Raw genomic sequence first — 14,479 nt, forward strand, 5'->3', positions numbered from 1 at the left:
TCAAAATTGGCTGGATGAAATAAAATCCAAGATGGAATAAAATCGTCAGCAAGCACCCGAAATTGACACAACGCGCTTATAAAAGATGCTATGACAATGTGGCAAGAATAATACATTGGGACCTTTGTGGATATCACGACCGACAAATATCAAAGGCGTGATATGAGCAAACCCCAGACGGTGTCACCAAAGATGAAAACTGGAAAATCCTGTAGGATACAATGATCCAGTGCGATCATCCGACCAGAAATAGGAAACCGGACCTTGTTGTGGACAGCTTCCTCTCAGCCCATTTATGGGTGAGATTGACCACTCTGCTCGTCACCACCACCCAGTTCTTGTCCGCCTGGAGTTCCAAGCCAAACCAGCACGTACAGAAGAGGCGAGAGTGGGCATCCTTGACGGACCAAACAAGCGATGCTAAATGATTCCGACAGGTGGCCATTTACTTTGGCTGTCGCTGTACATTGCAACGATTTAGCCTCTGAAAATTCTGAAAACGGGATCGAAATTTGCTGCCGCGAGAACAGCCTCCAAGTATTGGTGGTCGACCTTATCAAAAGCTTTCGGTTGATCCAAACTGATCAGGGCTCTACCAATGCCAGGCTCCTCTCTTTGATGTAGCGTGTGAGGCGGAGGCTGTTTAGATAGTTTTGTTTCGGATGGCGCATATCTGCGCGTCATCAATCAGCTTATCAACCACAAGCTAACACCGTCTTGGTTAACACCTTGTCCAAAGTCTTATAATCTGCATTCAGCAGATCAGTTTTTTCCAGCTTGTTCGGGTCCTTTCTCAACAGCACCACCACTCCGTTCTGCTGCCAGTTGTTGTAGACATCTGCCAAGAGACCACCGAACAAGTCTGGCGTGTGAAAATAAAGATCGAAGGGCAAACCATCCAGCTCCGGAGACTTCTCTCTTGCGCAGCTCGTCATCGCCTCCCGTATATTATCGTTATTTCGCAGAATTTCGCATCCATGGCCGAGAGCCGTTGCATGCCACTGAGATAGGAGGTGAAATACACCTCCGTCCCCAAACTACCATGCGCACCCTACAGTTCGGCGAAGTGCCGCTGAAATTCTGCACAAATCTGCTTGGATTTGGGTGTTATGCACCCATCACAGCTCGCCAAAGACCGAATTGTTGCTTTGTTTCCACGTAGCACCTCCGCCATCCGGGCCCATTGAACGGCTTTCCTCCCCTCTCGTCTCAGTGCATGCACCCTAGCTCTGACAACGCAACTTTCGTGCTTGGCTTTGAAGAATTGATCAAGAACCAATCTCACCACCAGCACGTCGGTCGCTATGGCTTTCCATAGTGCCTCATCTAGCTTTCTAAGTCTCCATCTAGCCTACATTCCTCTAACGCTATTTCCTTACTTAAACCTATCGCCTCTACTCAGGGCTATCCACCGTCGGTTGTTGACGATTTCACCCGCCAACGTCCGATGGACTAATTTGCTAACCCAGTCTCTGTAATCTTGGTGCCCCGGGAATGATGCGTTCAGCTTTCAGTATTCGGGCCCCTGTCTGTGGTCCCTATCTATGTCGACCGTGCAGATCACAAATTTAAATTTGTGGTCCATGTAGCCGACGACTCTGAACTACGGAAGCTTATACCACTTCTATTTACAGACCTACAAATCTGGCTGCCACGCCCTCGTAAGGTCGTATACAGCGACTAGTCTGAAGGCACCACCTTCACTGTTGCTCAAGTACAGGACCACCAACCAGCCCTCCGGGTCCAGGAAGATACTCCGAACCTCGAGATCCAGACCTTTCCTAAACAGCACAGCTACCTCGCGTCCCATTCCGAACCGACTAAGAGATGCGTAGATCTCATAATCGTCGAAAATGGGTGCCACAGCGTGTGTATCGGAAATCCTGGTCTCACTGGCTACTTTCACATCTAACTCATGCGACATGAAGTCATTGAGAAAACGGCCTTGCTTCCAGCGCGACCTCATCCCGCAAACATTTATGGATCCCCCTCTGACAATAGCGATGACGGCTCGAAAGAGTTAAGGAAAAGAAAAAGAACGGGTTCACTTACCCTCCTAGAGCTGTTGGAACCCCGGTGACCCGGGCTGCGGTTCTGGTCGTGGTTCCTGTTGTAAATCGGCTAATAGTCTCTTCGTAAATTGCACCCCTCACTCAATCTCTTTGTTTCTGGCTATGAGAGCCACCGAACTTTTGTCGGCTCTCCACACCAGCATATAATTGGGTATTTCTGTATTTGTGAGTATAAAGTTTCTTTTTGAGGCTACGTGTCGTTGTGAGTGCATTGATGGATTTGGTTGGGGTAGTGGTGGTTATGGTGCTGGTGTTGTTTTTGTTGTGTCTATGTTCGATGTGCTAGGGCTTGCTGTATTTTCAGGTGTTGGTGTAAGTTTACCTGTTTTCTTTTTCTTTTGTCTTCGTTGTTTTTTTCGCTTTGTAAGGTTCGTCCACGTCTTCACTACGGAAGAAGAGGGACTAGTGTCTGTAGGATCTGTCTCAGTGACTGTGTTTGTGACAACGTGAGCGTGTCTGTATGAAAGTATGCTTGAGAGAGGGTGTGAGGAGTTGGGGCTAGTGTGAGAGACAACCTGGGTGGTTATCTCCATTGTATGGGGTTCACGTGCTTCTGTTGTTGTTGGAGACGAGGCTACAGTTTTGTTAAAAGTTCTCTCTTCTTGCTGTTACTGTTGTTGACGATGCGATGTAGGCAACAGGTGTGGCCGCGTACCTCCCAACGTTTTGGACAGAAGGCTCTGAGGTGGCTTGTGGCCCCCACAGATATTGCATCTGAGCTTCCTGCCTTCCACAACGACACGCAGTCCCCACCCCACCCCTTTGAGCAGCTGAATCAGGTCCGAGATCTTTTCGATATTCTGGTTTTACATGGATTAATACTGCTTCCTTCTCTGTATATGGGCCATATCGGTTAGAATTTCTTTTGGGGACTTCTCAACCTGACTAATGGAGGCGATTATCGCTCTCCTACTCTTGCATGATACGTATCTAAAATAGACCGTCTTTTTTTTTGTTTAGACTCTATCATTTCGAGAGGTACGAGCACTGCTGATTTACTCCACTTAAACTTAATAATGTGGTTTGCTTTTGAAAGTTCCCGTGTTTTCTCAACGAGTGCGATGGAAAACATCTCCCTCTTTGTGTTCGCTACGTCGGCAAACCTTTTGGCTTTGTTGTTGTTGTCGCTTTTGTTGTTGTTGTTGTTGTTGTTGTTGTTGTTGTTGTTGGTGGTGGTGGTGGTGGTGGTGGTGGTGGTGGTGGTGGTGGTGGTGGTGGTGGAGCTCTGACCTCTTCCACTGTTGCTACTCTCACCATTACTATTACCGCTACTTCCTTCGAAACTACTGTCTGTGCTACCACTGTCATTTCTGCAGCTGCTGCTGTTGCTCGTGGTGTTGCCGCCACCACTACTACTGCTGCTGCTACTGTAACTACTGCCGCTAATACTATCACTGCTACCACTGCTGTTGTTGATGTTACCACTGCTGCTACCGCTACAGCATTCGCTGTTGCTGCTGCGAGGTGGGCTTTGTACTTTCCCCTCTGCGATTTCTCTTCCCCTTCTCCTGTAAAAGAGGGAAGTGGAGGGAAGTCTTCAGCTGTAAGATGGCTGGCGGGACATAATTTTTGAGTGTATAAAATTATCACAAAACAATGTTATTCAATAATGAAAGAATAATGAGGGTGTAGCAGAGTTACGACACACCTCGGCAGCACCGACACACCTCGGCAGCACCGACACACCTCGGCTCATAGGGTTGGGAATTCTGTTCCGCTGCCAGTTGCGGTGGACGTCTGACAAGGGATCACGAACGAGTCTGGCCTATGAAGATAAAGCTCGAAGAGCAGAACATCCAAACCTGGAGACTTCTCTGTTGAGCAGCTTGTCATCGCGTTACGTACCTTTTCAGCTGTTATCAACACATCGCAGAACTCTGCTTCTCTGGTGGAGAGCTACGATAGGCTATCGAGGTAGAAGGTAAAACTCCACCCCGTCTCCGATCCACTATTATTGTCATACAGTTCAGCAAAGTGCCTCTGAAATTCTGCACATATCTGCTTGGACTCGAGTAGCAAGAGTCTATCCAGGCCCGTCAAAGACAGAATTGTGACTTACTTGCCACGTTCCATCTCTGTCACCCATCATTCTCTCCTGTCTTGGTACTGAAGACTTAATCAAGAGTCAATCTCACCGCCAACACATCGGTCGCTATGCATTTTCTAAGTGCGTCTTCTAACTCCCTAGTAGATGTCTTCCTAGTAGAAGTCTTCCTAGTAGAAGTCTTCCTAGTAGAAGTCTCCCGCTACTCTATGGATATTTCCTTAATATATCCTGGCGCCTCTGCTTTAATAGTCCGTTGCAGGGCTATCCACTAAGGGTTCTTTAAGGATGATGAATGAAACCCCCATGTTTCCAGAGGTGAATTATTCAAATACCAAATACTGCCTCTCAACACATGGCTATGATGCCCCTCCCCACTACTTCTGCTAGTGTTCAGAGATGCACATATCGTCAGCCACTAACGGACATGCTCAACTGGTTAAGGTGAAACAACTGACAAACAAATCTGCAGCATTGAGCTGAATATTTACTCTAGACAATCTTTTATACCAAGACAAAACAATGTACATGACAACACTTCCAATCAGTTAAGATCAGAGGCCATGTGGGCCACTGACTGGTACTGCATCAGGGCATTTTATTATTATTATTATTATTATTAGTAGTAGTAGTAGTAGTAGTAGTAGTAGTAGTAGTAGTAGTAGTAGTAGTAGTAGTGGTGGTGGTGGTGGTGGTGGTGGTGGTGGTGGTGGCGGCGGTGACGGCGGCGACGGCGGCGACGGCGGCGACGGCGGCGACGGCGGCGACGGCGGCGACTGCGGCGACTGCGGCGACAGCAGCGGCAGCAGCGGCAGCAGCAGCAGTAGTAGTAGTAGTAGTATCACTATTACTATTATCATTAACGCGGCGAGCTGGCAGAATGGTTAGCATGCTGGACGAAATGCGTAGCTGTATTTCACCCGTCGCTACATTCTGAGTTCAAATTCCGCCGAGGTCAACTTCGCCATTCATCCTTTCGGGTTCGATAAAATAAGTACTAGTTGAACACTGGGGTCAATGTCGATTAATCGACTCGTCCCCACCTCCCCCAAGCTTCCTGTGTCGAAATAATAATAATAATAATCATAGCCCTGATGCAGTACCAGGCAGTGGCTCACATGGCTTCTTATCTTAACTGATTGGAAGTGTTGTCATGTACATTGTTTTGTCTTGGTATAAAAGATGGGCTACAGCAAATATTCTGCTTAACAGCACAGATTTGCTTGTCAGTTGCTTGACCTTAACCAGTTGAGCATGTCCCTTAGTGGCTGACGATATGTGCATCTCTGATCATAAGCAGAAGTAATTGGGGAGCATCATAGTCATGTGTTGAGAGGAATTCTTTGGGGTTTGGATAATTCACCTTTGGAAACCTGGGTATTTCGTTCGACATCCTCAAACAACCTTTGTTCAAGGACCTTTTGAGTGGGATGGGCTACTCGACCTGAAGAAAATTCTAACTGCGCCCCACTTGCAAGGTCATGCGCTATTTATCTTGATATGAGACCACTATGTTGAGCACATATGGTTGTGATGCATGTGCCTTGTGTACCCTTATCAGACGGGTAGTCATGATGGGTATACTGGGCTTCGTATATTTTACCCCAGTGTCACTTTGATGGCATGCCTTGCTCTATCACTCAATAATAATAATAATAATAAAAATAATAATAATAATAATAATAATAATAATAATAATAATAATAATAATAATTATTATTATTATTATTATTATTATTATTATTATTATTATTATTATTATTATTATTATTATGGTTTCTTTTCATTATAACTTTATTTCAGCTGCCTTAGTACCGGGCATCCTCTGGAGGACAAGAGTAGCAAGGACACATTTGTTTTGCTACGCATGCTAAAATTATCACCACATTTATTCCATATTAGATGGAGAGTGCTTTCCATACTATATGGGCTGTACCCATCAAGGTTATCTTTTGTAATTCATGGAGATTGGAGTTACCAGGGAGGTACTTAATATACTTTTCAACTCTTTTCTTTATCATTCCCGGTACACCAATCACTACTGGTATTATCGTAGTAGTAAGCTTATTATTATTATTATTATTATTATTATTATTATTATTATTAGCAGCAGCAGCAGCAGCAGCAGCAGCAGTAGTAGTAGTAGTAGTAGTATATGTTTGACTTTTGCTTTCTATTTGTACAAGCTGACTCGGCCTCGCCCAGAAACCTCAAGAGACAACAAATTAGAAGTTCGAGTTGGTGCTATACCTAGGGTGCCATATATTTGATTTTGTACATAGTGTTGTCCTAGAGAATGTTTAAGAAATCATAAGAAAAGTATAAGTTTGGTTCAAAATTTGGGATCACATAGACAGTATTTTATGTCGGATATGGGCAGTTACCACGAGCACTATCTTTTGAATTTCTTCTATTTTAGGGTTTCCCGGTATCTGAGCTCGGTGGGAATCAGCACCTTTTGCTATCATTATTACCTCCGCCCTAGTGAAGGCGGAGGTATTGTTTCAGTCGTGTTTGTTTGTTTGTCCGTGGACAAGATATAGCAAGAACTGCTGGATGGATTCGGATGAAACTTTTAGGGATGTTTGGCCTCGTAACCGGTACGAACCGATTAGATTTCGAGATCGATCCGGTACTGGACAAGGATTCTGAATAATTTTCCGTTTTTTTTTGCTTTTGTTTAATTTTTGAGAGCGGTCGGGTTCATTTTTAGTATTTTCCTTTGTGAGAGCAGTTTATTTCAGACATTCTCATTTTAAAAATCATCTCTGGTTAATCGTTGAGAGAACGTTGGTGTTGCCTTGGCGGAGGTTTGCGCTCTCTGAGTGCTCTTATTATTATTATTATTATCATTATTATTATTATTATTATTATTATTATTATTATTATTATTATTATTATTATTATTATTATTATTATTACTATTATTATTATTACTATTATTATTATTATTATTGCTAGCAAATCTACCCATCTACGATGGAGGCATGAAGTCAGGGAGAGAAGTCATTACAGTAGGATGTATTGAGAAATGTATAGATGGACCTGATAGATACTGGACGATGTCTTAGAGAAATCACATTAATGTTGGTGATACAGCATTCTATTGCAGCTACATGACATGTTTGCGACTAAGTGACACGTGATGACGATTCACTGCCGAACTGAAATAAGCTCCCAGCCTCAGTATCATGAATGGTTACGTGGACCACTCCTAACGAAAGCCAGACTTTCTTGCGATCACTACATAAAACGTATAAAGAAATAAGGTTATTTAGATAGACCTTGATTTTAGTTGTTTACACTATTTTATGCTTGTTTATACTCTTACATATTCAAAGTTCACAAATTCCCTTATTTAAATTATGAATCATATTCCTTTCGATAATATCAATATGATTACAAAACTTCTTCGTAGACGATATTTTCTGTTTAGTCGACACTAATTTCAAATTACTAGAGTCCGTTGCTCTCCACATAGCGACGTATCATTGGCCATGTGTAAACAACGGAGTGGGTAAAAATACACCTATACGATCTAAAGTCTGGCCCTGTGCCTTGTTTGCTGTGAATGCGCGAGCGGAATCTTTAGGAATCTGCCCATCTAAGATGGGAAAGAAAGGGTTAGTATCGCAAATCTAAACCCTCTAAATTTACGAATTATACGTGTGTGGAGGGGGCGATCCATAGGTAATCCTCGTCACCGGAATTTTAACAAAAAAATCAAAGGTGATTTATTACAAAACTCAATATCCATTAAATAATCATACTTTTTCACATTTTTTCCTGATTACCTCCTTCGTAATCCCGAAAAACATCGTGACCATTGATTCAGCCATTTGACCGTGAAAAGGGAACAGACAGACAGACAGACAGACTGCTATAACGCCCATTATAGTAAGAATTTGACTTACTTCCCTTTGCTTCTTTTATTAGTTATATCCCCCACTTAATTTTTATTTATTTTTTATACCCGTAAACTGTACAATAACCCTCAATATCCACTAAATAATCATATTTTTCCACATTTTTTTTAAACCTAAAAACCTTCCTGATTACCTCCTTCGTAATCCCGAAAAACATCGTGACCATTGGTCCAGTCGTTTGGCCGTGAAGAGGGCACAGAGAAACAAACAGACGGACATAACGCTTATTATAATAAGATTATTATTATTATTTTGCTACTCAAAGCACTCGGTCTTGTTGCTCTGGTTGATTCTGTGAGAGCGGAGAGTAGCTTGTTGTCAGAAGTGTCACAGGATCTTTTTCGCACATTATAAGCTTTGATACCTGGTTGTTGATTATCGTGAAAGACATTCAACATTCAAATACCAATCTCAAAATTCTAGCCGTCCCCAGCAGTGCAGTTTTGGGGGTTTGCTCTGCTCTCATATCAATTCCGATTTCTTTGACATATTTCTCGAATTTGGTTGTTCACATGCACGAGCATAAGACGGACGAAATGCTGCTAAGCATTTTGACCGACGTTCTTAAGATTCTGTTAGCTCGCTGCCTTCGCTATTATATATATTGGCTTCAAAATTTGGCACAAAACCACCAGCAATTTAGAGTTGCGCTTAAGTCGATTATATTCACCACATTGCTCAACTGGTACTTATTTTATGGAGCCCAAAAGGGTGGAAGGCAAAGTCAACGTTAGCAGAATTTGAACACAGAAAGTAAAGACGGACGAAATGCCGCTGAGCATTTTGTACGGCATACTAACGATACTGCGAGCTCGCCGCCTGCGATGTTATATGTATTGAAGACTTGTATGTGTTATGAATTATTTTAGGAATATAAGTGATAATTTTCGGTTTTTACTTTTGTACATTTGGATAGGTTTTCAAATTTTGAGAAATACGTAATAATTGTTTAAGAGAATGTTCTGATAAAAACCTATATCATTAACTCAAAACATTGCCACAACACTGGAAGAGAGGCTTTGTAATGTTCTATCGTTCAAGGAACATATGATCAAAATGATGCTACAACCTAGAAGAGGAAAATAGAGATTCAATTAAATTAAGGTGTTTTGATTGAACAAATGTGGTGCAGATAAAAACCATCTGTTTAGAAAAGAGAAAACTTTCTCAATGAATAGCAGTTTCATAATATATAATACCATAAAAAAATATTATTTCTAGTGCAACAGGTTTTAATTTTTTATGAATTCTGCTTTTTTAAAAAGTAAAAAAAACTGTTATGAGGTTGCTTATGGAGACGTGTGCCATACAATGAATTTTGTTCCAAGGATGAAGAACTTCCTTTGAAAGAAAATTTATCCAGCTATGTTAAAGAGCATAACCATTCTTCATTCCTGGCGATTACAAATACAAATATTCTAGGATTAAAAGCGTGTGTCATAATTTTTGCTTTTGTAAATAATGCACTAACTCATTCTCCTATATACCGTAATCTATCCTTTTACATATGTAGATCAAGTTATATCACCAGCTGTAAAGCCTATCAATTAGGATTTATGCATAAGACGCCGATAATTGACAAAGCTTTGTTGGACTTTCGAGTATTTCCTTGCTTGTGCGCAGCTAAAAGAGAGTTCGGTAAAATGTTATATTCAAAATTTGAAACTGATTGAACCGTTTATAAAGTACCTACTTTAGAAGTTTCTGTTGTTTCTTACAAACTGTAATAAGAAATAGCAGGAGAAAATTTTAGTGTATTTCCGAAGAAACTTTTTAAAAAAATTTGCCATAATTTGTTGCTGATACAGTAACTGAAACTGAGGACAGAGTCGAGAGAGCAGAGACATTTTACTTCTGTACATTCTGAAGATCGATAACATTAATATGCAGAATGCAAAATTTCGTATGAATGTAAAATCGAAAAATTAAAACACGTATCTTTCTTTATACAGAAAACTTTTCAAATATGCAGAAACTAATATACCGCTGCTGCTGAATTAAGTTTTCATTCAGGTACTGCATGTGAAAATGTTGACATTCAGAAAATGTTGTAAACTAAAACTTTATCATTGTTAATTCATTTTCACTCACTTTATATGCAAAATTCAAACACATTTTCTATTCACTGATAAATGGAGAGTTGTTTCGATATAAGCAATTTAGGTCGTTACAAAATCTCTATAAGAGATTTCCTAACTAGCTAACTTGCTTATTGCATGATCGGTGGCTGGGTGTCACGAGTATCCACCAACGAGGATGAACACAAAGGGCTCGAAACTGTACGGTCTGGTGGTCTGGTAGTTGGGAGATGGTAGGGGTTCACTCCCCTGCTTGCAATATATATCGGGTGGTGCAGATTGCATCGAATAATCAGCTGGAGAAGGCGTGCTCTTGGAGTTAAAATGGCAGTAATATCGGTTCCTATGGAACAGTCATGTTGAAGTGGGGATAAACATTATTTCAATATAATTTAGTCAAAACTTGTTGAAATTAATGTTCTTCATGTGATATATAACGTTACTGGGGTTTCACTTTCGGATTTTCATTTTTAGTGATGTAACTTAAATTTAATTTACTGCATTTTCCCACAACCATTACGCAATTTTCTTCTCCTAAACTTATTTCTTCACAAATCTCTACTCTTATTGCGCAGTTTTCTTTCGTATGATACTGCAAGTAAAGAAAACGATCTCTTTATATCAGAAAATAGTCGACGTTGTTACTTTTATATATTACATTCCAGTGTAATCAAGTGTCATCACGAATTTTAAGACGAATGTTATTGTTCGAATATTCTGATATTAAATGAATTTATTATTTGAATACTAAATTAATAGTTGTTTACTACATGTGCATTAAGTCTAAGTTTAAAATCATATACGGTTTTAGACCGACAGAAAATTTTAAAATTCTCCACTTATTTAATCGTTATTACATCCTTCTTTATACACATGTGAATTGATATTACTTATAGATAATATTTTATTTTGAATATACTTTTTCCTGATAATGATACGTGTTATGTAGGAAGCGTAAAATATTCTTAAATATTGCAAAACTTTAAGAATCTGTTAGCATAAATTTCGGTCAGAAAACATGTAAAATAAATCTACAAACGTCAATAAATCAAAAACTAGAACATTTCATTAACAGAAGAATGCATAGAAATTACTTTTCTAATTTTGTATAATAATTGTACGCACGCACACACACACACACACACACACACACACACACACACACACACACACACACACTTATATATATATATATATACTCACCACTCTACCTGCTGCATTATTGTGTAAATTCATCATATACCGTATATCTTGTCCTTTTTCAACGACATCAACAAATCTCCGTCCGAATTTATGTCCAAATTTTGCATTATCACTACATCCGCCCCACTTCCAGTTGTTTGAGCCAGGAGAAGCAGTTTCATACCCTGGTGGTTTTGCAGAATAATCACATGAACATGTATAAATAGTTCCTGCGGCACATGCTCTAGCGACTGCGTGTGATATTGCAGCTGACGTTATTGCATATATGAAAGCTGTTTCACGACATCCTAGTAAAAAATGAAAAAAATTAAGAGTTAATTATAAATTCTAACACTGGGAAAATAGCTACAAAATTTTGAGCGCTTGGGGTGTATTTGAAATAATCGATCTCAGTATTTAACTGGAGCTTAATCTATGGAGATTGGAAAGATGAAAGAGAAAACTGACCACGGCATGATTTGAACCTTTAACAACAAAGTATTCTGTTTCCAGCTTTTTCTGTCACTGACGTTCTTTATCATTTATTCTAAATTTGAAACATATTTACTCTTTCTGATAATTATCTCTAAACCAGCGTTCTATATTCCTATATTTATGGCCACATTGTTTATGGCGATGGTGGGGCCACAGACAAATGACCGAAACAAGTAAAAGGAAGAAAAAAAATTTTAAAAATCCAATCCCGTAAAGAAATATGATAATTTCAAAAAATCCAATATTTTCCAAAAGTAAAATTCCTATTAAAATCCATTAAAACAAGCTCCAATGGAAAAGAAGCTGGGTTAAATTAGAAATCCATGTTTGTTTAAATTAGAGATTTGTTTAAATGTTTGTTTAAATTAGAGATATATTACAACTACAATAAATTACTGAAAGTAATATTTACGAAGCAAGTGAGATGTTTTATAAATTGAAGTTTTCAGGAAAATACATTTTCTGAACTTCATTTTATTATTGAATATTTTAAGTTCACAAATTTAAATATTCGGAACAAGATAGTTTTTAATGAGCTTTTACTTATACGATGTTTTCACTTCATGTTTATTTCATTCATTGTTTGCAGTTTTCTCCTTCCCCTCTCTCTCTCTCTCTCTCTCACACACACACACACACACAGACACTGTCTCTAAGACAAACACGCACACACTCCAGTTTTGATTTCGTTATTACAAAACTATCACATTAGAATAATGCAATTCAACATGGTGGGGTCCAAAAAATATGCGACTGAAAATGTCAATGTCAAAATATTATCAAGTGGCTAACAGAAAAACGTGGAGGCGCAATGGCCCAGTTGTTAGGGCAGTGGACTTAAGGTCGGAGGATCGCAGTTTCGATTCCCAGACCGGGCGTTGTGTGTGTTTATTGAGCAAAAACACCTAAAGCTCCACGAGGCTCCGGCTGGGGGTGTTGGCGACCCCTGTTGTACTCTTCCGCCCCAACTTTCTCTTCCTGTTTCTTGAGTAAAGCTGCGATGGACTGGCGTCCCGTCCAGCTGGGAAGGGGGGACATACGCCATAGAAACCGGGAAACCATGAGCCTAGCTAGGCTTTAAAAGGGCGAATAAATAAATAAAAAAATGAAACAGAAAAACACCCGCAGGGCAGCCTTTCTGCTAGAGGAAAATAATTTATGAGACACTGAAATTACTATTACATGATGAAGGCTTCCAAACGCCCATAATGGGAAGGATGACAAGTGGTTAAATAAATATATTCATCTCTCATATCTCCTGACTTTCTTTGGTTAACACAGACAAACATACATATATATATACATATATATACACTCATACATACATACATACATACATATACAGCTTACGTCACTTGATGAGGCTATTTTGTACTGTACGTTGCATCTAGTGATATTACATCGTTCTATGCCCACTAGGGAGCAGTGCAGAATGAAGCAAAAACGATCGTTGTGCAAATAAATGCTTGTAGTTACACTCCGTCTTCCTTATTAATTTTTAATATATATATATATATATAATTTTAAAAAGAGGAAAACTGTTAATCAAAGCAGTACACGCTTATCAGTTCATTTAAATTTGTTTAATGCTAAAGCGAAGTAAGTAGAAAATTGAAATCATAGATAGCTGTTTCTGGGATATCCCAAATAATGGATCAATGCATTGATCCAAATTTCCATATACTGGGTATTCCGTCATCGAAGACAAAATGTAAAGCGTATAAGTACGAGAATATATAGGTAGGAAAATTTTATGTGGAGATGTACAGAAAAATTTGATGTATAGAAACGTTTATCAAGATATGACCTAGACTCTTCATCTTCTGTATGTATATATATATATATATATATATATATATATATATATATATATATATATGCATGTGTACAATCTGTGCATGTACACGTATGTATGCATTTAGCTACATTAAAATTGATTTACCAATTTCTTGCTTACATATGCAGTACTCCAAAGTAAATACAAGTGTAGATTTTCCGTATCTTCCTAGTTAAAGTTTCAACTACAATAGTCTCGAACCCTGGTCGCGTTCAGGTGCCCCAAGACGAAAAGGAATGCAACGATGCCAGTGCAAACTTTCAAATATATGTGTGAGTGTATATATTTGTATATGTGTATGTGTGTGTTTCCCTCTCTCTCTCTCTCTCTCTCTGCCAGTCTCTCTCTCTCTCACTGTGCCAGTCTCTCTCTCTCTCTCTCTCTCTCTCTCTCTCTCTCTCTCTCTCTCTCTCTCTCTCTCTCACTGTGCCAGTCTCTCTCTCTCTCTCTCTCTCTCTCTGTCAGTCTCTGTCAGTCTTTCTCTCTATCTCTCTCTGTATATATATGTGCCTATATATTTATATATATATGTGTGTGTGTGTGTGTGTGTGTGTGTGTGTGTGTGTGTGTGTGTGTGTGTGTGTGTGTGTGCGTGTGTGAAAAGCAGATAGGAAACACTGGCCCACGTGGGATTCCAATTCCTGAACCGAAATCGGTGCGTTACCTGGGCATCGACATGAATAATGATGCATCTTTCCAGATACATATTACCAAATTGACAATAAAATGCAGACACTTTGCTGGATGGATCCTTCGAACTTTCAAAACAGAAGAAACAGTGTAAAATTAACGACGGGACTCGAGGCGACCCAGCGAAGCTACTCGAATAAGATTGACACAATGCG

At 39.7% G+C, this 14,479-nt stretch overlaps 2 protein-coding genes across 6 annotated transcripts in view; one reads left to right on the plus strand and one right to left on the minus strand.

The window, feature by feature from the left end:
- The window catches only part of LOC106882622 (protein Wnt-9a), a 278,778-nt gene that overhangs the window by 43,267 nt on the left and 221,032 nt on the right, over positions 1 to 14,479 (plus strand). The window lies entirely within an intron of this gene.
- LOC106878311 (protein Wnt-1) overlaps positions 1 to 14,479 on the minus strand; it is a 77,228-nt gene that overhangs the window by 16,120 nt on the left and 46,629 nt on the right. For all 3 annotated transcript variants that reach the window (XM_089340270.1, XM_014927501.3, XM_089340271.1), the window contains exon 3: positions 11,324 to 11,610. In XM_089340270.1, coding sequence (XP_089196396.1) covers positions 11,324 to 11,610 — 287 coding nt within the window. The remainder of the gene's footprint in view (positions 1 to 11,323; positions 11,611 to 14,479) is intronic.

This window comes from Octopus bimaculoides, chromosome 23, assembly GCF_046866305.1.
Source record: "Octopus bimaculoides isolate indiv1 chromosome 23, ASM4686630v1, whole genome shotgun sequence".
Classification (NCBI taxonomy): Eukaryota; Metazoa; Mollusca; class Cephalopoda; order Octopoda; family Octopodidae; genus Octopus; species Octopus bimaculoides.